Raw genomic sequence first — 25313 nt, forward strand, 5'->3', positions numbered from 1 at the left:
GTACTGGAGTCAAGTCCTAACTCAAACTGTTTTTCCATCCCGCCGGCTGCGGCTGGGGCGTGTCCCTACGTCCTGTCCCCGCCCCTCACTCCGGCCTTCCCCTGAACCCAGAGCCTCACAAAGCAAGTGGGAGGGAACAGGACGGGTGTAGGGGCGGGGCCTCTTCGCAGCTGGACCCCGCCCCTCAGCGTGTCACCTCACAAAGCCGGGAGGGGCAACGGGCGGACCCAAGCTTCAGGGGCGTGTCGGAGCTGCTGCTGGGCGTCAGGCCCGCCCCCGCCGTTTTTCTAGCTGGGAGCACCTCTCTGGGCACGACTGTCGGGGCGGGGCCAGGGGGCGTGTCCGGGGCATAAGCACCGCCCCCTGACGCGCGTTCCGGTCCCCGCCCTCCCCGGGCCTCGGCGGCCTCACTGCCTCACAAAGCACCGCCGGCAGTTCAGGCCGCGCGGGGCGGGGGGCGGGGCCGAGGCCCAGGGGCGTGTTCACGCCGCAAGCACCTCCCCCGACGTACGCTCTTGTCCCCGCTGTTCCTGGACCGCGGAGTCACCTCACAAAGCGGCGACCGCTCGCGCGGGGCGGGGCGGGGTTGGGTGGGGCAGGCCCCGCCCCTCCAGCGTGCTCCCTCCCAGCGCCGAGGGCCGCCGGCAGGGGGCGCTGCGCCACGGGGCCGGGCAGCAGCCGCGGTGGCGGCGAGGCGGCGCGTGGCCGGCAGGCGGCGCTGCCCGGCTCGGCCTCTGCCTCGGCCTGCGCGGCGGCGGCAGCGGCGGCAGCGGCGGCGGCCTGGGCCCGGGCGCGGCGGCGGCGGCGGGGCCTGGAGCCGGATCTAAGATGGCAGCAGCGACGGCGGCGGCGGGGCCGGGCGTGGGCGGCGCAGGGGCGGCCGGCCCGGGTGTCGCGGGGCCCTGCGGGGCCGTGTCCGTGTTCCCCGGCGCCCGCCTCCTCACCATCGGCGACGCGAACGGCGAGATCCAGCGGCACGCGGAGCAGCAGGCACTGCGCCTCGAGGTGCGCGCCGGCCCGGACGCGGCGGGCATCGCCCTCTACAGCCGTGAGTGCGGGGCCCCGGGGCCGGGCCGAGGGCCGGGTTGCGCGCGGGGGCTGCGCACGAGGCCGGCCGGGCTGGGGGCTCAGGGCGGGAGGGACGCGACCACAGTGAGGGGCCCGGGGCCCCGAGGGTGAGGGGCCCTGACCCGTGGGGGCCTGGGGTGGGGTCCTTGGGGCCGAGCCGGGGGAGCTAGGTGTGGGGGTCCCCGAGTTGAGGGATGTGGAGGGACGGTGTCAAGCGGCAGAAAGAGAAAAGAGGGCGTGCGTGGTGGCCAGAGGTGAGGTGCCCGGACTACGGAGGGAAGCGGGAAATGGGGGAGTAGTGAGGGCCCTGAGATTGGGAGGGGGTGAGCAGGAAGTGGGGGGCCGCGAGTGGAAGGGAGAATTCGCAGGAAGCTGGGGGTGTGGAGGCTGGGTGGGAGGGGAGGGGGCCTGAGGCGTGGGAGAGGTGGGAGTCTGGGGGCGGGTGTGGCCGCCCTAGCGGGGAGGAGGGGGTGTGTGGCCATCTCGGGAGACCCTCTGAACTGCCAAGGACGGTTGGAAAGTGGTGCCCAGCCTGGAGGACCCTGTGCCACCCATCCGGAGGGCTTGGCAATCCGGACCCCCGAGTGGGAAACTTCTAGATCTGAGGAGAGGGCCCATGCGAGGGTGGTGCGAGCCACTGGCTGTGAGCCTCGTGGATACGTGGACGGGTAGGGTCCCTTCTTGATGCCCGGCTCTGAAGTAAGGGGTAACATTGCCTCCTTCGCCACGGTCCTCCGATTTTCCTTTTTGGGGATGTGAGAAGTGGGCTGTATTTTCAGAAGCGAGTTTCAAAAATGACATTTCGGTGGGGAGAAAAAAATTACAAAGGTGTTTGCCGAGGACTCTGCTTCTTTGTAGTTTATCCTTTTTCTTCCTCTTGTTACTCTTTCTTATCTGTTCTCTCCTGTCAGGATTCCGCCTTCACATTTTGTTATACTGTTACACTTAGCTTTGTCTCTCCGGATTTCTTGCCCTGATGCTCTGGGGAGTCACTGAGGAGGCCTTTCCTGGCTTTGGCCTCTGTGAGTTTTCTGCCACTTTGGGAACAGGGTTTTCTGAAGGGAAGTGTATGGAGCTCAGGCAGAGGGTGCTCCCCACACCTCAACTTGGAAAACCCAAATAAGGGAGCTCCCAGTGTTGCATGACTTTTTTGGCTGGGGTCGAGCCCAGTCTTCTTGGACCAGATGAGGAGAGAAAAGGGTATCCCGGGGGCGGGGGGGGGGGGGGGGGGGGGGATTGGAGCTCAGGACAGACACTTAAGCCCAGCAGGATCCCCCAGATCGTAAGCATGGCTATTTATTCAACCAGCATTAATAGGGTGGAGAACAGTGTAGGGCAGCGTTTCTCAAACTAGGGTCCCAGGGCTGATCCTCAAAGGAGTTCCACAGGAGTTGGTTTTTCTTTGTAAATAAACTTCTTTTGATTTTTGAAAGGCTTTAGATTTATTGAATTACTAGGAAGGTAGTACAAAGTGTTCCCACCCACTCTACAAGTAGTCTTGAGGTCTTGCCTCTGTACATCTTTCTCTGGGATAGTTTTTGCTTTTGTGTTGTTTTGTGGATACACACAGAATTGTTATTGGTTCTAAAAAGAACCCTTCTCTTTTAGAGGTCATTTATAACAAGCCTTGGGAGTTCCCATCGTGGCACAGTGGGAACGAATCCGACTAGGAACCATGAGGTTGTGGGTTTGATTCTCTGGCCTCGCTTGGTAGGTTAAGGATCCAGCGTTGCCCTGAGCTGTGGTGTAGGTTGCAGATGCGGCACGGGTCCTGCGTTACAGTTGCTGTGACTGTGGTGTAGGCTGGCAGCTGTAGCTCCGACTGGACCCCTATCCTGGGAACTTCAGTATGCTGTGGTGCGGCCCTAAAAAGCAAAAACAAACAAACAAACAAAAAAACCAAAAAACAAAAACTGAAGCCTTGTCAAGAGGAGAAAGTCCATGTTTCTCAAACTGAGTATCTCTGTCTGGGATGATAAAATCTTGGATATGAAAGAATCTTTTCCCCTTTCTGTTCAAGGATCATTGGTGCAGGGTTGAGAGTCAGGGTTCTGGAGCTGGCTGACTCTGGTTGTATTAGTTCCCTCCGGCTGTTGTAACAGACTTAGTGGCTTAGAACATCAGGAATGTATTCTCTCATAGTCGAAAATCAAGGTGTTGGCAGGGCCACACTCCCTCCAGAGGTTCTAGAGGAGGCTCTTCTTCCAGCTTTCAGTGGCTCCAGGCTTGGCTTGGCTGGAGGCAACAGAAATCCAGTCTCTGCCTCTGTCCTCACATGGCTGCTCCCCTGTGTCTCTGTGTCTTTCCCTACAAGTTCACCTGTCACTGGATTTAGGGTCTTCATCTTGAGATCCTTAATTATATCTGTAAGACCCTTTTCCCAAATAAAGTCATATCCACAGGTTCCTGAGGTTAGGGCTTGGACAGATTTTTTGGAGGGGTGGGGGTCCACTACATGGCTAGACTGATGCCCTGTAGGCAGTTGTGAGTCTCTGTGCCTCAGTTTCCTCAGTGGTAGAATGGAGGTGATGACTGTTCTGTGTGGTGCAGTGTGTTTGCTCAGTACATGAACACTGCTTTGGAGGTAGCACCTGTTCCCATTAGGAGCTGGCAATGGCCTGCCTCAGGGGTGGCCAGCTCACTGCTCAGGGCGAGGCAGCACTGGTTCCTGAGCCCCACTGGAGTGTGTGGGCCCCCAGGGAGGATTGCTCTGAAGTCTGCCGAGGGAGAGCAAAGTCCTGGATGAGCAGGCCCGGCCTGCTGGGTGTGGAGGGCTGGCCGATGGTCCCCTGGAAAAAGGCGGAGATGGTCCAGCCACTGGAGAGAGGATATGTGGGAATGCGTCTGCTGGGCAGGCTGGGGGCACTTAGGGGTAAACCACGCTGCTGGGAGGGAGCTTTAGGCCTTCTCTTAGGATGAACTTCCTTCCCTGGCCTCAGCATTTTCCAGCCTGGACCCTTCTGGGACCTGAATGCCTTGCAAGTGAGAAGGCTCCAGGAGCCCTTGTTCCACCTACCTGTTTCTCATGAGGTGGGGTCCTGCAAGCCACTTGTATTTGCAGATCCCTGTGTGTGGGTGGGGCTGGGGGGTGGATGGGTGGTCGGCCAAGACTTCTGCCTGAATTTTTCAGTGCTTCACAGCCGGGAGGCGAGCCAGAGGTGTCCTTGGGTTGCTGTTGAGGGTCCTGAATGTGGAGTCTGCCTGGTGTGAGTCACCAGCTACGTGGTCTTGAACCAGCCACTTCACCTGTAGCAACAGCTGTTTCCTAACCTGTTGTGACAGGTATCTTTGCACAGCCTTGGTTTCCTCATCTGCAGTGGGAATAATGCCACTGGTGGCCCAAGAATGTGGGGGAAGTGCATCTCGGTCAAGGGTATCTGTGTATAGATGTTGTAGCAAGTGATGCTGTTGGCATGGAATGGTGAACAGCTGGCTTTTCTAAGAGGGAGCCCCTGCTTCTACCAGGAGAGGGACCCTTGGGCCGCAGCCTCTGTCTCAGGTGGCAGGGCTGGGAGATGGGTGTGGATAGCAGGACCTACAGTCCTGTTCCTTGATGTCTGCAGTCTCCATGTGGGAAAGATGACAGCTGGGCAAGGCCCTGTCCCAGTTCACCTGCAGTGAACGGTAACCCTCCCCACTCCTTTCTTGCCACTTGATGTCACGCTGGCTGGCCTGTGTCCATGGCATTGGCTAAATGGCAGCTACCAAAACCAGGCCATTTTCCCTGGGCAGAGGCACTGGTTTCCCGGGCCTTGAGGAAGCCTTGGCACGGCCTTCGGAGTTCTTGGACACAGGCTGCCCACCCCTTGCAGGGAGACAGCTCCGTGGGAACCCTGTCGGCCCGGGGCAGCTGGGGCAGTGAACAGAACAGACTCTCAGTTCCTCAGCCCCGTGGCGGCCTTTCTGGAGATGACTGTGTTGCTTTTCTCCCTTGGTTCTTTGGTCTCTCCCCACCCTGTGGGTTCAGAAGGGACGTATAGCAGGGCTGGCTCTGACAGGGGCTAACTTTCAGTTCGTGGGGGCCTGCCAGGGAGTGGAAACCCCAGAGAAAAAAAACCCTCTGTAAGAACAAGGTGAAGAAGAATGGTCTGCTGCCACCACAGAATCAGGAACCCTCTGACTTCCTTCGGTCACGCTCTTGGTAGCCTCCCTCCCCACTCCCCAACAGCTGGGGTGAGGGGGTTTCAGGAGGGTAAGGGTTCTGAAGAGTTTGTCCAGCCTTTAGAATATTCAATGTCAAACTGGGGTGACAACGCAGAAAGCTAGTCACACCAAAGGGCATTTGCATTTCACTGGTGCCTGCTAGTTGCTCCTGGCTGCTGTCATTTATTGAGCATTTACTATGTGCCAGGCCTTGCTTAAACCTGTGTTCAGTGTCTCAAATGTTCGACCTTGGGGGCAGCTGGAGACAGGATAATAGCATAAATCAGAGCCTCCGGGCAATCTATGACCTGTGGGCCAGATCAGGCCTGCAGCCAGTTTTTTTAACCAGTGAGAGCTAAGGGGGGTTTGTACCTTTTTTTTTCTTTTTTCTTTTGGGGGCTGCACCCATGGCATATGGAAGTTCCCAGGCTAGGGGTCAAATCTGAGCTACATCTGAGTCTGCAGCCTACACCACAGCTCATAGCAACACCAGATCCCTGACCCACTGAGCAAGGCCAGGGATGAAACCAAGCCACTGAAGTGACGACACTGGACCCTTAATCTGCAGTGCCACAAGAGAACTCTGGTACATTTTGGAAGGATTGATTTTTTTTTTTTTTTGTCTTTTTGCCCTTTCTAGGGCCACATGGAGGTTCCCAGGCTAGGGGTTCAATTGGAGCTGTAGCCACCGGCCGACGCCAGAGCCACAGCAACGTGGGATCTGAGCCGAGTCTGAGACCTACACCACAGCTCATGGCAACGCTAGATCCTTAACCCACGGAGCAAGGCCAGGGATCAAACCCGCAACCTCATGGTTCCTAGTCGGATTCGTTAACCACTGTGCCACAACGGGAACTCCCTGGAAGGATTGATTTTTTAAAAAAGGAGAATGTTCAACCGATATCACAGAGTTCTGTAAGACCTAAAATATTTACTTACTGACCCTTCACAGAGAAAGCTTGCAGTCCTCTGGGATGAATGAACAAATGGCAGGAAGAAGGAGAACTTGGGGACTCAGCCCCAGTCAGGCTTGGCAGATCTGCCACAGTTCTAGAGAAACCCCAAAGCCCTTCTTTGTGCAGGTCTGTTTGTTTTGATTGTGAAGTGTCCTGATTGCTCAGGCCAAAGAGAGTTCCCTTTTTGGACCGCTTGGGCCGGTTAGCCTGACACGTGTGGCCCTTGCTGTGTCCTTAGGACAGTTCTAGGAGGTCAGGGAAAGCACTCCCATTTTATTATTGGAAACGCAGAGATGAAAAGACTTGACCAAATAAAGCAGCTGGCAGGCAGCAGAGCTGACTTTGGAGTTCATGGCCGTTGGACCCTCTGTCTCACTGCAGAGTGGTTTAGTGAAAAACGGTGGTCAAGATTCTATTTATACAGGCATAACAGAGACCCAGAGTGGCAGTGGTGTAAACAGGATGGCATTTTATTTCTTGTGCTCTCGTCCTAAAGTCTTGGACGTTGGCCGACCTGGGCTGGTATGGAAGCTCTGCTTCAGGAAGTCCCTGGATCAGGTCCTTCCAGCTAAGCCCACTCCTGCCTTCCCAGGTTCAGCTCTTGTCATCGGAGATCATCATGGCGGCTGGAGTCCAGCTCTTACACTCTGGTTTCCAGACAGCAGGATTAAGGAAGAGACAAAGGGTGCCAAGGGCATTGCCAGGTGTCTGCCAGGGGAGGTTCCCAGAAGGTGCCCTGGGTGCTTCTGCTTTCATCCCATTGGCTAGAATGGTGCAGTCACATGGCCATTTGCTAGCTGCAAGGGAGCCTGGGAAATGTAGTCTTTAGTCAGAGTGGCCCTGTGCTCAGCTAACTTGAGGGTTTCTTTTTCTGTGGGAGAAAGGGAGAACAGACACTGGGAGACAGTAGGTAGGATGTGGATGTAACCACCAGAGTGTTGGGAAGGATATTCCTGGTTTATGGAAAGGCTCAAGTAGGAGGTTGGGGACAGCAGCCTAGCATGGAGCAAAGGGGTCCCACAGAGGAATGGAGGAACTAAAGGGCGGGTAATAGAATGTCCCAAGTGATGGGGCCTTTTCAAACCTCTGTGTGGTCAGGAGTGGCCTGCCATTTTTCACGGATGCGGGCCCTAACATGATAAGAATGGAACTTAGAAATGCAGACTGGAGAATGTAACAGAAATGTAACCGAATAGTTTCACCTTAGCCTGCCCCTGAAGCATGTCAGAGGCTGGGAATCATGTTATGGAACAAAAGTCTGCCCAGGGCAGCAGGGACAAGATGGCAGAGGCCGTTACCAGGGGTGGTGAGTGATCTGCCTAAAAAGTTTGCTTTACTATGTGGTTAAAATAAAAGGAGACTAGTAGTATTTTTAAAACCAGGATTTCACATCAAAATCTGGCTTTTGGAGTTCCCTAGTGGCTCAGCAGTTTAAAGCTCCATAAGGGTTAAGGCATTGTCACTGCTGTGGCCCAGGTCACTGCTGTGGTGCAGTTCTGTCCCTGGCCTGGGAACTTACATATGTCACAGGCACAGCCCCCCCAAAAAAAGAAAAAAAATCTGGCCTTGTACTTCTGAAAAATCTGGAAGGCTGCAGCCCTGGGCCTACACACCCGAGGCTAAGTTGGATGGCAGTGCAGTCTTCAAAAGGAGCATGAACCTCCAATGACCAGCAGCATCCCCTTCCTGCTCTCTGCCCGCCCACCCAACACAGGCCTCACGCCAGTAACCATTTGCTCTCTCACTGGCAGTGGTTTGTTTCTTAAAGTAGAGAGGCATTTCTCTGAACCCGCGTTTCCATCAGGCGTGGGAAAATGTCTCTTACTCTTAGTCCACGCCCTTCTTTGGCCTCTGCACCTCCTCCTGAGGGGCTGAATTGGAGCCCCAAGCAGCTGGGGGCTGTTATGCCAATCCGAACTCCCAGACCCCGCCCACTGCCCACCTCCTGAGCCCCTCCCTTTCCTTACCTCCCTGCACCTGTGTAAGCCCAAGACCCTTGCTGGCAATTTGGAAATCCAAAAGTTCTGAAAACCTCTTTGGCAGCAAGATCCAACCTGACCCAAATGGGCAAACTCCTGCCTGAGCTGCCACATGGGGTTCTCTCTCATCTCTGCACATCGAGTTTATTTTATTTTATTTTATTTTATTTTATTTTACTTTTTTCCTCCTTAAAAGGTGCTTTATTTATTTATATTTATTGAACTATAGTTGTGCACATGCAGTTTAGACTGACTGTTCACACGTTTTGGAACGGGGCTTGGTTACTGATGTTACCCATTCTCTGCTGGGGATAATCCATGTGGTCTGTGCCTTGTTAACCTTTTTTTCAAATCTGAAGAGTTTGTAATCTGAAACACACCAGACCCCACGTGTTTCAGTCAGGGACTGAGGGCCTGGCATGGTACCCACGTGAGATCACAGGTGAAACGTGGTCCACGCCATGAGCAACACCTGACAAGCAAGCGCAGGCATTAGGTATAGGGGGCTGGGTGAGGCAGGCGGGCAGGGCCTTTCGGCAGGAGGATGGCGTTAGGTCATCGGCGATTCTGAGGTGTCTTCTGAGACCAGGTCAGATCTTGCAGAATGGGGGAGGCTTGGGACCCCTTGGTGGCTGGCGTGGTTCCTTTCTCAGAGAGCCTGGGAAGGCAGCTGGGGAGGCCGTGAGTTTGCCAGGACATTGGGAGACAGGGAGGCATGGAGGCCCAGACTTGAGACTGACTTGGCTGTTCCTGAGGAGGACGGCTGGGAGGGGCTTCAGGCAGCTCAGAGCTAAGGCTCTGAACCTGAAGTTCTTGGACGGCCCCCTGGGGAGGCTCATGGGATGAGCCCTTGAAATCATGTGCAGTTCGAATAGGGCAGAGGGACCAGAGGCTGAGACCTCAGAGAAGCCTCCTTGATTGTGGGAAAGGGGTGACAGTAGCCCCTCTCTGGAGGGAACATGTGTAAATGCTGTGTACTTTCTGTAAGCTGTGACCGAGGTACTGTTGTTGGTTCTCTGTGCATTTTTCTAGGGAGAGGCTCCCTTGCTTTTGATCCCCCTCAGAGGGGTCTGGGACCCTAGAAAGGGCTGACAGCCTCTGGAGGACAGCAGCGATTGGGGAGTAAAGTGGATGCCCCTGGCTTGTTCGGGATGGGGATGATCATGGTGGGGTGGGGGGGGCTGGTGTGTCTCTGTGTGTGTCCACTCCAGGAGTGGCTTTGAATGGTGTGAGAGCCAAGGGGAGGTCACTAGATTTCTGAGTAGGAGGGGTAGCCTCTTCGAGGGTGGGGTGGGGTCCCAGGCAGGTGACAGGCCTGGGGAGGGCCAGGTGGCAGAGTCTGGGTGGGGGAGATGGAGGAGGAGCTACCTCACCCAGGAGGAGTTCTTTGAAAATGTGGAGATCCAACCTTTCCTTCTTCCAACCAGAAACATGTATTCAGAGTGAACTTGCTGTCTTTTTATCGTGGTTACCATTTGTCTAACTTTAAACAGCAAAAATTTACTGAACATCTGCCACATGCCAGGTACTGTTTTAGGATCTGGGAATAAGCACATGGGCCCACACTTGTGTGTCTTGGGCGGGGGGTGTGCGTGTGTGTGACAGACACTTAAGTCAGCAGTCATGCAGACTCTGTAGTAGTCAGTGCCCTGAAGAAGGTAAAATGAGCTGAGGCTTAAGAATACTGCAGGGGAGGGGTGTTGAGGGTGGTGAGGGTTGGTCCTGGCTGGTCCCTGCCCAGTATGGGGCATTAAAGCTGCCAGAAGAGGAGGTGAGTCCGTGCCTCACCATCGCCATGATAGCTCTGTGCCTCAGTTCCCTCAGCTGTAAAATGGGTATCTTGGTAGCATCTGCCTTGGAGATTTGTTGTGAGTTGTGAGCTAATAGAAGCTTAAAATAGTGTCTGCTGCTCAGCAGGCAGGAAGACCTGCTAGGGAGTGAGCCTGTGAACCTGCATGGCCAAGGGCAGCCAGTGACTGGAGTGGCTGGAGCAGAGCAGTAGGGGGAGGGGTGGTCCCCAGCAAGGGGCTTGGCCTTTATTCTGAGTGTTGCGGAGGGAAGTGGCACCTGTTTTGTGTCTGGGCTCAAGCCCAGTTCTGTCCCTCGTCTTTTCCTAGCAGTGTGATCCTGAGTGAATGACTCAGCCTCATGAATCTCAGCTTCCTTGCTGGTGGGGAGGTTTCACTGAGGGGCTTGGCTGGTGGCCGGTGGGTACATGTGCCTGGACTGTAGGCACAGCCCTGTACAAGGTCAGATGTGATCCCCACCCCCTTTCTCTTGGGGAGCAGAGAGAGACGGACCAGGAGTCCTATCTCCCCACTTTAGGTGAAAGTGGCCCAGGAGCCAGCCTGAAGAGAATGGGGCAGGAGGCCACCAGCTGGAGAGAGTTGAGGTGGGAAGGGGGAGCTCAGAGATAGGGGGCTCAGCTGGGGTGCTAGCCTACTTGGGGTCATCTGGGGTCTTCTGTGTCTCTGGGTCAGTCCTGCTCTTGGCCAGGCTGAGGGACAGGCCTGCTTTGCATTCCTGGGCTGGAATGTTCTCCCTTCCCCCTCCTGGTCTGCAGCAGCCCTCTCTGGGTCAGAAGCAGCTGGAGGTCATGATTAGCACAGGCTGTGGAGCCTTATCTTGACTTGACCTTGTGACCTCGGCCAAGTGACCCTAGTTCTCCCTAGTTTCCTCTTAGAGGAGAGCAGTTTTTTTTCTTTTTCTGTTTCTTTTGGCTGCACTCGAGGCATGCACAAGTTACCCCCTCAGCAGTAGTGACAGCACTAGATCCTTAACCTGCTGAGCCACAAGAGATCTCCTAGAGAGTGGTTTTGGGGTTTGGTCTTAGCCCCACCACACAGCAGGTAAAAAACATGGTATAAAGTATTGGTCTCCTGAAGCTGCTGTGTGGTCTAGAAGAGATGTGTTCCAGGTGGGGGTGAGCATGAAAGCCCCAGACAGGTACAGGGAGAGCCGGAGGGCTAGGGAACCATGACCGAAATGCCCCCTTTGGGCGGAGCAGTTCTTCTGGGTTCCCTTACCCTGCTGCCCTCCACGTGAGTACCCCTTTTTCCAAAGTCTTTTGCTTTGTCAGTACATGTGTGTCTCCTCGGACAATCCATTTCTGAATGTTAGACAGGAGCTCACTCTGGTCGCCCTTCTGGTGACAGGAGGGGGCACAAAGAAGTGGCCTTGGAGATCCTGCCCCTCCTGGTCCCAAATGACTCATTTTGTGCATTCGCCCTCTTGTTTTCTTTTTCTTTCTTTCTTTCTTTCTTTCTTTCTTTTTTTTTTTTTTGTCTTTTTTGCCATTTCTTGGGCCGCTCCCTCGGCATGTGGGAGGTTCCCAGGCTAGGGGTCTAATCAGAGCTGTAGCCGCCAGCCTACGCCAGAGCCACAGCAATGTGGGATCCGAGCTGCGTCTGCGACCTACACCACAGCTCACGGCAATGCCGGATCGTTAACCCTCTGAGCAAGGCCAGGGATCGAACCCGCACCTCATGGTTCCTAGTCGGATTCCTTAACCACTGTGCCACGATGGGAACTCCCCCTCCTGTTTTCTCGCTTGGGAATCTTCAGGATTCAGGGTCCCAGGAAGAGTGCAGGGCGGGGCTGTTGGCATCCTTTACATCAGCCCAGAGAAGCCATGCCACCTGCCCTGGTTAGGCTGCACAGCTCTGACTTTAGAATCCCAGGTCCCTTACTGGGGAGTTATGCCTGAGTCCCCGACTTCCCCCATACCCACCCCTTTTGTTCCCTGAAAACCAGTCACATGAAGGGAATTGAGGCCAGACTTCACCAGGGCCTGCAGGAGTTGGATATGGCGACTCCGTGGCTCTCATGTGTCTGTTGTGGTGGCTTATTCTTTAGATCACTTACTTTGTTTTTTGACCCATACACACAGATGTCTGGGCCTTAGGTGTATTTTACACTGTATATACCCGCATAACTGCCCCCCAAAGTCAGACCTAGAGCTTGTCCCTCAGCCTCTGGGTGGTTTTTCTTTGGTCAGGTGGGTCTGTCCCCTGGCACCAGGCAGGGCATTCTTGAAAACAGGTCCAGACTGGTTGGGGGCGGGGAGCGCTCGTCTCCTCCCCACCCCCATTCCTTGCCTAGTGAAGGGAGAACCCCTTTTATTCCCTCTTTTTTGTCTGTCTCTTTCAGGCAATTCATCACCCACAGCTTTGGTACAGCGGATCTGGGCTGTTTTCTTTAAGATTGTTTGGCGGATTTGCTCCCCCGCTAATTGTGTTCCCGTGGCTGGGGTTCTTTTTTTTTTTTTCCTGGATGTGTTACTCATGTAATGGTTTTTGTGTGTAGAAACCTGCCTGACAACACAGGAACTGGTGAGATTCTGGCAGGGTGGGCTGCAAGGACCCTGGCAGATCAGTGGGCTCTAATGAAAAAGGGATGCTCTGACGATCCCCCCGCAGGGGGCGCGTGAATAAGTAATCAAAGGCAGATTGGGAGGCCTCTTGCAGACCCGAGAGGGACATTCCAGAGAAGTTGCCACATTCTTCCCTGAGCTGGAGGGGAAGGCAAAAGGCAGGCTGGGGCTTCCAGACTTCTTCTGTGTGTTCTGGAGGCCCCTCTGCAGAGCCTGGCTCTGTCTGAGCCCTCTCTGTGATCAGAGGTTGGCGTCCCTAGTGTTGGATGAGCCCCAGATGGGAGACGCTGATGGGATGCCTCACCTTGACTCCCCTGCATCCCCACACCCTGCTTATCAGCGCTTCCAGCCCTGCCATGGGTAACGTTTGCTGACCACCAACATGTGGCAGGTCGGCGCTGTGCCCAGCACTTTACTTTCACTGACTCACCCCAGGGGGAGCCACCATCACATCACCACAGCTCTCTCTTGCCCCCACCCCACTTTATAGGCAAGGAAACTGAGGCACTTGGTAGTAGGCAGCAGTGGGATGCCAGCCAAGGTTTGGCCCTGACGCCTCCACTCCGCCCTGCTGCCTCCCCTGGGGAGTTGATGCTGCAAAGATGTAGCACCTGGCCCTTCTGGTCTGTGTCCTGTGTTGGGGCAGTGGCCCTTGTGGATTCTTCTGGAGCCCAAAGCCAGTCTTTCCTCATTCCTGCCTTGGTGCTGATTCCTCTGTGGTGTCAGGCAGACCCTGTTCCCTCTTGCCTGGGCCACATCTGGAGTCACATCTGGTGAGGCAGCCATGGGCCCAGCGGGAAGGGGCCCCCCTAACTCAAACATCCTGTTCTTGGAGCCCAGAGGCAGGGCTCTCAGAGCCCCAGGGGCCTGGTGGAGCCCCTCCAGCAGCAGTATAGCCCCCAGGTCATCCTGTTTCACCTGGGGCGTTGGTGGGGGTGGGGGGGCAGTGGTCAAACTTTTCTTCCAAGATGGGCCCTCTGCAGGGACTGCAGGTGGGCCTCAGCCCCCCAGCCCCCCCAGCTTGTTTCATCCATCCCTCCTCCACCAAGGCTGCTTCTGCCCCGTCCTCTGGCCTCTTCCGATTTGGCCTCCCTAGAGCCACCCTGGGCTGAGGGTTAGGGCCCCTGAGCTGCTCAGAGGAGGAACAATTCGCCTTCCCCAGATGCTCACTGGCTCAGCTTCCTTCGCTGAGTGTTCTCTCCTCAGAGCCAGAGTTTGGAGCGGACCCACCACTCTGAGGGTGGGACCCCTGCACAACCTGGGGTCCTTCTGCTGCTCCTTGAGACCTCCCTTGCTGCTTCAGTCTTCACAGAGCACTTGCCGGCCCAGCTCCTGCTGTCACCGGTGGTGGTGGACACCATCAGTGACCCCTGCCAGCCATGGTCAACCAGCCAGGCCTGGCTAATTCTGGGTTCAGAGCCCACATCCTTCCCAGGGCCCCGAGCGTGGTCCCCACAGCCTCCCAGCCCTGGCTCTTCTGCCAGAGGCTGGGCTGGACTTTTGCTCTCTTTCTTTCTTTTTTTTTTGTCTTTTTTTTTTTTGCTATTTCTTGGGCCGCTCCTGCGGCATATGGAGGTTCCCAGGCTAGGGGTCTAATCGGAGCTGTAGCTGCTGGCCTACGCCAGAGCCACAGCAACGCAGGATCCGAGCCGTGTCTGCAACCTACACCACAGCTCACGGACAACGCCGGATCGTTAACCCACTGAGCAAGGGCAGGGACCGAACCCGCAACCTCATGGTTCCTAGTCGGATTCGTTAACCACTGCGCCACGACGGGAACTCCTGCTCTCTTTCTTGAGTCCACACTGAGCATGTCGGTTCTTTGTGCCTCGGTTCCCCCTCTTGAAAACGAGATAAGTGGTTTGGGAGCACTGCATTAGGTACTTGCCTGGTACCACACACAGCAGCAGTTTCAAAGTCACGGCCCCAGAGGAAAGGCCGAGTGGAGGAGGCTGGCAGCCCAGTGCATAGAGCTGGTTTTGCTGCCTCTCCCACAACCCCCCCAGTAATTATCTGCTAAGCCCCCTGCTTTTAGGGGCCATGGAACCCAGCGCACATCTGCTGTTTCCTTTGTAGCTCACAAAGCCCCGGGCTGTGGGCTGATTAGCATGGATGGGGGAGATATTTGCATGTAATGGCTCCCGCCCAGTTGGAGTCCCTAGTATTCTTTTCAGAAAAGCCAAGCCCTTTCTTTGTCTGGGCCGTCTTCTCTTGGGGTTCCCCCTCTGTGCACACCCCATAATTAGACTCATCCTTGGGCCCCTCCTGACCAGGCCTGCAGGACCCGAAGTCTCCAACCCCTGAAGGCAGAGATGACCCCCCCCATGGACCAGCCCTTTGAGAGGAGTCCCTGCTAATGCCCCCTCCTGAAGCCAGACCCTCTGAGGCCAGTGCTAACTTACGAGGCTTGGGGGGGGTCTCTAACATGGGGCCTCTTCTCCAGCCTCCGTCAGCCCTGGGGGATGGGGGTGACAAGGAGGGGACCAGCAGAGGTGGCTACTGTTGTTACTGTGGAATATTTTCAAAGGCATGAAGGATAATGTGCCATTCAGATGAAGGGTTAGAGATAGTTTTTGTGGTCCCTGTGGACAGATGCTGTGTTGCGGCAACAATAATACGACAAACCGAGAGCTTCCACCACCCACCCCCAATAAATATTGCCTGTAGAGCAAAGGGCTTCTCTTGTCTTCTCCCAGGGAGGTAATGTGTTCAGCCAACTCAGGGGACCATTTTGACATGGCTTAATGACCCAACCTGGAACCTGTGAAACCTAATAAATACCTTCCTAAGCATGGTATGGAGCTGGTGCCTCGGCCTCGGCCGTGTGTCAGAGGCTTGCTCTGAGCCTGGTCTGTGTACCTACTTGGGCTGGTCCACTGGCCAGATCCCTGTTCTCAGTCCAGCACGGCCTTGTGTTCAGAATTCTCTCTGGGATGTCTTCTCGCCAATCATTGCCTCTGCCTGGAGTGCCTTGGGAGTATGGAGCCCCCGAGATGGATGTTTTGTGCTCAAAGCACCTGCTATGTGCTTGTGGGTCTTGGGTTGGGCACGGGATATGTTCATTTTTAGGTCAGTACTGGATGATGCATTATTTTTTATTTTTTGAGGCTTGCTGGGATGGGGGTCCAGGTAGCAGACCCCAGATTCAAAGCGGGGTCTAAGTGACTTCAAAGCCGGAGGTCTGGAATCTGCACTGGCCGTGTGGCCTCCCTAGCAGGGGAAGAGGAACTGCCATGGACTTGAAGAAAGCCAAGTCTCTAGGGGCCCTGGGCATCCTGGCCTGGCCTGCCGGCTGCCCCTCCTCCATCACACCCACCTAAGAAGGGGGGTGGGTTGGGTGCAGGCCTGCAATGGGAGAGACAGTCACCAGCTGAGAGGCCGGTGTCCTTCATCTTCCAACCCTAGTAGGACACTTGGGTCATGGGGACCTGAGGGGTGGGGGTGGGGGGCTCAGGGCCTGTTCCTACTACCCTCTCCCGACAGCAGGATCTGGGAGAGGCGCTTAGGCAGACCTGCTCACTTCAGAGAGGACCCTGACGACTTGTGTGGATGCCAGGCCTCCCCTTAGCACCGTCACGATTACCTTTTGTCTACTTATCTTTCAGGAACAGGGTAGAAATTCAAACGGCTCAGGAGGGTGTAACATGAAAAGTCCATCTCTTCCTCCCTCCCGATTCTGTCCTGGTCGTCTTCTAGTGTGACTTTCCTGCGTGTGTTTTCAGGCACACACTGGCTTGCATGTGTAAATCTCCCCAGGAACCCACTGTTCTGGAGGTTCTGTGGGTTTAAACAATGGCAGGTGGGGGGTGCCTATTGAAAAGTACACCTCCCTTTCAGAGGCAGCCTCTGAAGTCATTTTGTGGGGTTTCTTTCCAAACAAGCCCCAGGCACACAGTGTGCCTGCCCCCCACTTCTCATTTTTACACCTGTGATGTGTGTATTTTACACTGTCCCTAGTAGTGTGGCTTGGTCTTTTTTTTTTTTTTTGTCTTTTTGCCATTTCTTGGGCCGCTCCCAAGGCATATGGAGGTTCCCAGGCTAGGGGTCTAATTGGAACTGTAGCTGCCAGCCTATGCCAGAGCCACAGCAACGCAGGATCCGAGCCGTGTCTGCAACCTACACCACAGCTCACGGCAACGCCGGATCATTAACCCACTGAGCAAGGGCAGGGATCGAACCCGCAACCTCATGGTTCCTAGTCGGATTCGTTAACCACTGCGCTATGACGAGAACTCCGGCTTGGTCATCTTAACATGGCAGTGTCTGCGGACTGGAATCTATGTCTTTTCATTGGCTGTACCTTCCTTCACTCATTCGGTGGATCTTGGGTTTTCTGCTGCTTTGAGCAGCCCTGTATCTAGGTGAATCTTTGCAGACATTGAGAGGAAGGCTTGTGGGATAAGGCCTCTCAGAAATCTTTGACAGGGTGCCCTGGGAAGAGATGTCCAGACAAGGGCTGCCCCAGGGGACCCTGGGGCTTCTGGGTGCTTGGGGGAGGGGCTGGGATTCACCCAGGCCAGGGCCAGGTCAGAGGATCCCAGGGTGACCTCATGGTCCTCAAATACCCTGGGACTGGGCCGGGTGGCAGCAGCTGCCTGGAGCATCTCCGAGGACAGCACTGGAGGAGCCGGCTTAGGTGGCTGGCCAGAGAGGGAGGCCAGGCCCAGTTAGAATTCCCCGGACGGGATTCTCTTCCAAGACCATGACAATGGCTGTCTGATGATTAAGTACTTAGTACACTTACTACTACCTGCATGATCCCAGGGGGCCCTTACAGTAGGGGGCTTGTATCCTCCTTTATCTCCATTTCACAGATGGAACTCCTGAGGGTGGGGGCGAAGGCAAGTAGTGGGGACATCCCTCAGGCCCTCCATGTGGGCTGTGTACCTCTTACCCCACGGGCTGTGCCATGATCACCATTTGACAGATGAGAAAACCGAGGCCCACCGTCACATCTGGAGAGCTGCACGTTTGGCCCTGACCTCAGGTCTTGCTTTTTTTTTCCATTTTTAAAAAGAAATTTTTATTTTTTGCTTTTTAGGGCTGCACCTGCAGCACATGGAAGTTCCAGGCTAGGGGCTGAATTGGAGCTGCAGCTGCCAGCCTACACCACAGCCACAGCAACACCAGATCCAAGCCAAATTGTGACCCTGCACCACAGCTCATGGCAACGCTGGATCCTTAGCCCACTGATCGAAGCCAGGGAATGAACCTACATTCTCATGGATGCTAGTTGGGCTCATTACTGTTGAGCCACGACAGGAGCTCTTGTGCTTTTATTTTTATTTTTATTTTTTGGCCATCCCATGGCATATGGAGTTTCTGGGCCAGGGATCAGATTGGAGCCTCTGTTGTGACCTCCACTGCTGCGGCAATGCTGGATCCTTAACCCACTGTGCTGGGTTGGAGACCGAACCTGTGTCCCAGTGCTCCTGAGACACCACCTATCCCATTGTATCACAGAGGGAACTCCCCCCCAAGTCTTGTTTGATGCCATCGTTTTAACCACTGCCCTCCTGGCCTTCCTTCTGGAGGAGCCCAGGGTGGTCTCCCATGTCCTAGACACCAGGGTTCCACACCACCAGGGACAGGGGGAAGTTTTCGAAGCCCACAGTTGGGGAACATGGTCACTGCCACCAGGGCTGGGGCCTGGTGCTTCTGAGAGACAGGAGGCCCCTCAAGGAAGGCAAACCCTGTATCCCCTGGGGCCTGGCTTGGCTTGGATGTCACTGCCTCCCCTAGGCAGCCCATAGTCCCTGTTGTACCGGACATCACGTCTTAGCTCCCTTGCTCTGCCTTCTCACTGGTGCCGTCTGCCTCCCCGTGGTGCCTGGGGCGCAGGATGTCTGGGCCTGGCCGGCCTGTTCACTGCTGTGCTCTCGTCCCCTGCGCTTGGTGCGGCTTGAGCTGCGGGCTGAGGAGAGCAACTGATTTCTTCATGCTGCGTCCTCCTCTTCACCTAATTCTCCTCTCCTGTGGAATATTTTCCTCTGGAAGGTGAACAGCCTGTGTTTTATTTGGCAGTAGGAGGCTGTTTAATAAAAGACCTCACATTGGGACAAGCGTTCCCCCCCCCACCCCCAAGTCTGCCAAGATAAATAGCTTTAATTATTCCTCATTTGTGGCTGTAGTAGTTTTCCTGTTAGAGAGGCAAAGACTTGAAACGTGGCCCTTTTTTTGTGTTGGGTTTTGGTTTTTGTTTTGTTTTCCCTTCTGAGCTGGTGGCTGCTTTTCCGTCTTGCCCTCCATAGTTTCCCTCATCTTACACGAGAATGGAAGGTTCCAGGGAGGAGAGAATTTGTCCCTAAGCATTTATCCCTGTTCTTCTGGGGTCCCTCTGACATAGGTCTGTCCAGCCTGAAGGACTAAAGGGCCCCCTCGTTCCAGAGCAAAGGGGAAAGGGAAAGAGGACAGTGCTTACCTGGGACTGCCCAATGCCCAGCGTCCTCCAGTGGTTAAGTGACCTTCCCCAGTGCAGGCACACCCTGGGCACCTGGACCTGCACGAGAGGAAGGGGCCCAGCTTCTCTGACCCCTGGCCCTGGGGGTGCCATGCACATCAGCATCACCAGGCGCCGAGCCAGCCGCATGCAGGGCCCTGGGTCTGTGCAAGGCAGACATTAAACAAGGAGCCAACCTGCCACCAGGGCTTGTCCAGGAAGTGCTGGAGAAGCTTCCTGGTCCTCCTCCACCTGGACCAGTTGACAGGGAGGCAGGGAAGAAAGGAAAGGTGCTAGGGAGGGTCTGAGAAGCCAGGAGGCTGGAGAGAAGTCCTTCTGTCTGTGCTCTAGAGCTTAGGTCAGTGTGGGATGATGGAGGGGCGGAGTCGAGGTCATGCACATTTGTGGAAGCTTGTGAACCCCATAAGGATTGTGGACTTGTTCCAGAAGGCTCTGGGGGACCATGGACGGGTGCAGGCAGAGGAGAGACCATTTGAGGCTGCAGCTCTTTCAAGGCGCCCCTGGGTGCTGGGCCCTTGTTTAGGCTCAGGAGTGAGGATGGGGAACAGGACATTTCCTTCAAGCCTGGGACCAGGGAGCCCCATGCCTCGGTGTCCCCCCAGATTCTGTTGCCCTGGATCCCACAATGCTGTGCAGGGAGCCAGCAAGGATGGTTCTGTGCTGGGCTGGGAGCAGGCAGCTGGCTTCCCAGCCTCCCTCTCCTGCCTGCCTGGCAGCTCCTTCTCTAGCCCTGGCCCTCTCCACACAGCACATGGTCCCTCTGGCTGCAGCCCCTGGCTATGGGTGCAGCTAGACTCTGAGCCACAGGCCCAGTGGGGCCTCTCTCACTCCTCATCCTTCCTACAAATTGCCTGTCAGGCCTGGAAGTCTGCAACCTCCCCAGGCCGCAGCCAGGCTGTCCCAACATCCCCATTCTCCCTGCTGGGCCCCTGCTCCTGAGTGTGTCCCCTGCTCTCAGTACCACACTGCACATTTCTGATTACCAAGTGTTGGGGGGGGGGGGCGGTGTCCCCACACACCAAGCATTTCTTAAGCATCAGCTGGGTGTCCTGCATTTTAGCCCAGTTTTGACACCATCTACCTGGAGGAAGCGTCAGATCCCAAAGGTTGAGGCTGGGACCGTGAATCCATTCATGTCATTGCCAGGCTTGTAATAAGGTTTTATTGGCACAAAGCCATGCCCCTTAATGTATGGTGTGTGGTGGTGAATCACAGGCCTGAAAAGCTGAAAATATTTACTGCCTGGTCTTTCACAGATAAAGTTGGCTGCTGCTTGTTCTAGGAGCCATGGAGAAGGGGTATATACACTCTGTGCCGGAACACAGATCCTGGAGCCAGCAGGCTGGGCCATTTGCTGTATGACCTTCAGTGAGCTACATAACTTCTCTGAGCCAGTGGGGTCATAAGGGTGCTTTGAGGGGTCCATGGAAAGCACAGGAACAGAACCTGGCACCTCAGCAGTTGTAACTCGCAGTCTGACAGCCCAGCCCCTTCTGGATCTCAGCAGGATGTGCGTGTGGGCCGAAACTTGGTATTTGTGACATGGATACTTGGGGGCCTTGCTCCTAGGGAGCAAGATGGATGGGGTGGTTTTCATACCCTCCTCCACCCCTGTGCACCCCAATTGCTGCATTCCCCTTGAGTTAGTTGTCCCTGGCCATCTGGCCCATGGTCCCCTGGCCCCAGAGCCTGGGCAGTACTGATTTTGCCGTGAGGGAGGTGGGAGGCCAGCCCAGGGCGTCAGGCTGGGCCCAGGAGCAGGGCGGACATGTTTGTGGTGGCCGGGGGATGGCTAACACTCCACTTGCCAAGGGCCTTTGCCTCGCGCTCCCCTGTTCAGAGCCTGTCTGGAGTGAGCAGGCGGCAGGCCTACCCATCCATTGCTATCGGGGAGGGAAACACAGCTCTGCCTGACCTGGGTGAGCTGAAACCCAGCATAGTCCCCAGGCCCGCAGCCCCCTTTGTGGTCGTCCCCAGTTAGATTGTCAGGGCAGTCTGCTAGCCCATCTCCCGCTCCCTGTCCCCTATCTCTGGGCTGCATGCAGGCAGCCCCTGAGTACGCCAGCCGATGTGACAAGGGTGGTACTTTCTGGGTTGGTTTCTGGAGGCAGGACAGAGATGGGTTCTGCCTCTTTACTGGTGCACCCACTGAAGAGCTAAATAAAGGGAGGGGAGGGAATGGTGCCAGCCTTCCAGTCTGCCAGGAGGTTTCCTGATAGATGGGGCTGTGCCACTGCTGGGTCCAGGCCCTGTGGGCTCCAGACCCCTTTCCTGGGGAACCAGGAGGCAGGCTGTGCTCTGCCTGGTCACAGGTGAGCCTGAGCCCCATGAATGGTGTCTACTGGCAGGGATAGGCCAGCACCACCATCTCTGTCCATTCCCTGAGGGCCTCTCCATGTGAAAGTAGGGGAGAGGGGAAGGCCTGTGTGTGTGTGTGTCTGTGTGTGGAGGTGCACTGCCTGCTCACTGGGGGACTGGGACTCTGAGTGTGGCCCTGGGAAGGGGCTTGTGAGGGGAGGGAAGGGCTGATGAATGCAGCTCCTCAACTGCCATTCCCAGAGCTTGGACTTTTCCTGAGGCTTTTCAGAGAGGTAGGAGCCTGGTCCAGCTTTTGTTTGTTTTTCAGATATTTACCGAGCTCTCCTGTGTGTTAGGGACTGGGCTGTGGGTATATAGCTGTGACATATAAAAAATGCTGGCTCCAGGAGTTCCCGTTGTGGCTCAGCGGTAATGAACCCAACTAGTATCCATGAGGATGCAGGTTCAGTCCCCGGCCTCACTCTGTGGGTTAAGGATCCGGCATTGCTGTCGCTGTGGTGTAGGTTGGCAGCTGTAGCTCTGATTCATCCCCTAGCTTGGGAACTTCCATAGGCCGTGGGTGTGGCCCTAAAAAAAAAAAAAAAAATGCTAGCTCCTTGGGCTTTGATTGTCCCGTGATGGGACAGCCCAGGTTGCCCTTAGCCCTGGCTTCCCTGGCCCAAGCCTCTGGATGCAGCCAAGCTGTGCTTGGCCCCAGGTCCTTGTGGTTGCCTGCTTGGCGCCAGGTTGCAGGGGGTGCCTAGGGCAACTGGTCAGGTTGCCAGGCTGCTTTGTAAACAGGCCCTCCCTGGTCTGCTCACCGCCACACAGGAGCAGCTGACAGATCGACTTTATTTCCTGCCTCAGGAGTGGGCATGGGTACCACGTCAAGGCATTGGGCCCCATGGGGGTGCTGCATAGCTGTGAGCCTGGGGCTGACCTGCCAGTCCTTCCTGTCAGAAGGATGCCTGTGTCCTGCTTCCCCTGACCCCCAGGAGGTGACATCTGGCTCCTGAGTTGTGAGGTCATCTGGCAAAAACCCTCCTCCAGGCTGTGGTCCAGGCTTAGGGCTCAGACTAAACAAGGGGAGAGCAAGGGACCCAGCCCACACCCACAGGCCCTTCATGTCCAGATTCACCCATTGGGAATGTTTTTCTTTTTGTGTGGAGATAAAAATTCAGGAGTTCTCGGAGTTCCCGTCGTGGCGCAGTGGTTAACGAATCCGACTAGGAACCATGAGGTTGCGGGTTCGGTCCCTGCCCTTGCTCAGTGGGTTAACGATCCGGCGTTGTCCGTGAGCTGTGGTGTAGGTTGCAGACGCGGCTCGGATCCCGCGTTGCTGTGGCTCTGGTGTAGGCAGGCGGCTACAGCTCCAATTAGACCCCTAGCCTGGGAACCTCCATATGCCGCGGGAGCGGCCCAAGAAATAGCAACAACAACAACAACAAAAAATTCAGGAGTTCTCATTGTGGCACGGTGGTTAATGAACCTTACTGGCATCCATGAGGACGTGGATTTGATCCCTGGCCTCACTCAGTGGGTTGAGGATCCAGCGTTGCCATGAACTGTGGTGTAGGTCACAGACAAATCTTGGATCCCATGTTGCTGTGGCCAGGAGCTATAGCTCCAATTTGACCCCTAGCCTGAAAGCCTCCATATGCCATGGGTGCAGCCCTAAAAAAGACAAAATACAAAAAAAAAAAAAAAGAAAAAATTCACATAACATAAAACAATTCGGTGGCATTTAGTACACTCACAGTATCAGGTTACCAGCACCTCTATTTCCAAAACATTTTCATCATCTGAAAAGGAAACTTTGTATCCATTAAGTCACCATTCCTCATTCTCCCCTCTTCAGCCCCTGGCAACTACCTATTTGCTTTCTCTCTCTGGATTTACTGATTCTAGATATTCCATATAAATGGGATCATAAACCTGTCACCTTTTGTGTCTGGGTTCTTTCACTCAGCATAATGTTTCTGCGGCTCATCCCCATGGTAGCAGGTGTCAGGACTTCATTTCTTTTTATGGCTGAATAATATTCCATTATATGGATGACCGCATTTCATCTATACAGTCATCAGTCGATGGACATCTGAGTTGTTACTTTTTGGCTGTTGTGAATGGCAACACTGAGTATTTGCATATAAGTATTCATTTGAATACCTGCTTTCAATCCTTTTGGGTATATACCAAGGAGTGGGATTGCTGAGTCAAATGGTAATTCTGCGTTTAACTTTTTGAAGAACCGCTGAACTGTTTTCCACAGAGGCTGTACCATTTTAAGTTCCCACCAGTAAGGGTATGAGGGTTTCAATTTCTCGCCAACACTTGTTATTTCCTCTTTTTCTGTTTTAAATTATAGCCATCCTGCTGGGTGTGCAGTGGTATCTAATTGTGGTTTTGAGTTACCTGTCCCTAATGACTAATGATTAAAAGGTGAGGACCTTTTCACTTGCTGGCCATTTGTATGTCTTAGGGGAAACAGCTCAAGTCTTGCCTTTTGTTTGAATTGGGTTATGTTAAGAGTGTTTTATATCTTTTCGACAATAGATCCTTATCAGATGTAGGATTTGTAAATATTTTCTCCTATTCTGTAGGTTGTCTTTTCACTTAAAAAAATTAGTTTGGCTGAGCCCATAGCATGTAGAAGTTCCAAGGCCAGGGATGGAACCTGTGCCACAGCAGCAACCCAAGCTACAGCAGTGAGAACACCAGGTCCTTAATCTGCTAGGCCACCAGGGAACTCCTCTTCATTTTTTTGATACTGTCCTTTGATAAACAAAAAGTTTATAATTTTTTTCTAATTTATTTTTTATTAAAAAGTTGTATAGCAGTGGGAACTATATCTAGTCACTTATGATGGAGCATGATAATGGGAGAAAAAAGAATGTATACATGTATGTGTGATTGGGTCACCTTGTTGTACAGTAGAAAATTGACTATAAACCAGCTATAATGGAAAAAATGAAAATCATTTGAATTCTACACACACACAAAAGAATCAATTGGGACTTTCCGTTGTAGCTCAGTGGTAACAAACCTGACTAGTATCCATGAGGACTCTGCTTTGATCCCTGTCTTCATTCAGGAGTTCCTGTTGTGGTGCAGCAGAAACGAATCTGACTAGTATCTGTAAGGATGTGGTTTCGATCCCTGGCCCTGCTCAGTGGGTTAAGGACCTGGCATTGCCGTGAGCTGTGGTGTAGGTTGCAGACGAGGCTTGGATCCAGTGTTGCTGTGTCTGTGGTGTAGGTTAGTAGCTGCAGCTCAGATTTGACCCCTATCCTGGGAACTTCCATATGTCATGGGTACAGCCCAAAAAAGACATCCCCCCCCCCAAAAAAAAAAAATCAATTGACAGAGTTCCTGCTGTGGCGAAGTGGGTTAATGATCCAGCTCGTCTCTGTGAAAGCACGGGTTAGAATCCCCAGTCTAGTGTAGTGGATTAAAGCATCCAACGTTGCTGCACCTGTGGCGTAGGTCACAGCTCCAGCTCGAATTTGAACCGCAGCCCAGGAACATCCATAGGCTACAGGGATGGCCAAACAAGGACCAAAAAGAACCAATTGACTATAAATGTAGGGTTTATTCTGGACTCCAGTTCTGTTGATCTATATGTCTCTCCGTTTGCCAGTACTATTCTGCTTTGGTTACTGTATCTTTGAAATAAGTTTTGAAATCGGGCATTTGAGTCTTCCAACTTTGTTCTTTTTCAAGATTATTTTGGTTATTATGGGGCGATTGGGAACACTTTGCCATATTTGTCCTCCTGCTTTTCTCTATAAATGTATTTTGTTGCTTACTTGACGAGGCACTCAAATGCAAGTTGTAGACATCACAGGAATTTACTTCCAGACGTATCTTTTAATGATAAGGGCATTCTACAGAATAATGCTCTTGTCACATCTAGATCATTTAAAATTATGGCTCCTGCGGTCCACACACTTCCCCAGTTGTCCTTTATAGCTGGACCACACCTGGTATTTGATCGTCAAGGCTCTTTAGTCTCCTTTACTCTGGAATAGTTTCTAGCA

General features: G+C 54.2%; 1 protein-coding gene across 2 annotated transcripts in view; it reads left to right on the plus strand.

Moving 5' to 3' along the window:
• Positions 1–813: 813 nt before the first annotated feature.
• CARM1 (coactivator associated arginine methyltransferase 1) overlaps positions 814–25313 on the plus strand; it is a 42445-nt gene continuing 17945 nt past the window's right edge. For both annotated transcript variants that reach the window (XM_047777092.1, XM_047777093.1), the window contains exon 1: positions 814–1048. In XM_047777092.1, coding sequence (XP_047633048.1) covers positions 829–1048 — 220 coding nt within the window. In that variant the 5' untranslated portion in view covers positions 814–828. The remainder of the gene's footprint in view (positions 1049–25313) is intronic.

This window comes from Phacochoerus africanus, chromosome 4 (assembly GCF_016906955.1).
Source record: "Phacochoerus africanus isolate WHEZ1 chromosome 4, ROS_Pafr_v1, whole genome shotgun sequence".
NCBI lineage: Eukaryota > Metazoa > Chordata > Mammalia > Artiodactyla > Suidae > Phacochoerus > Phacochoerus africanus.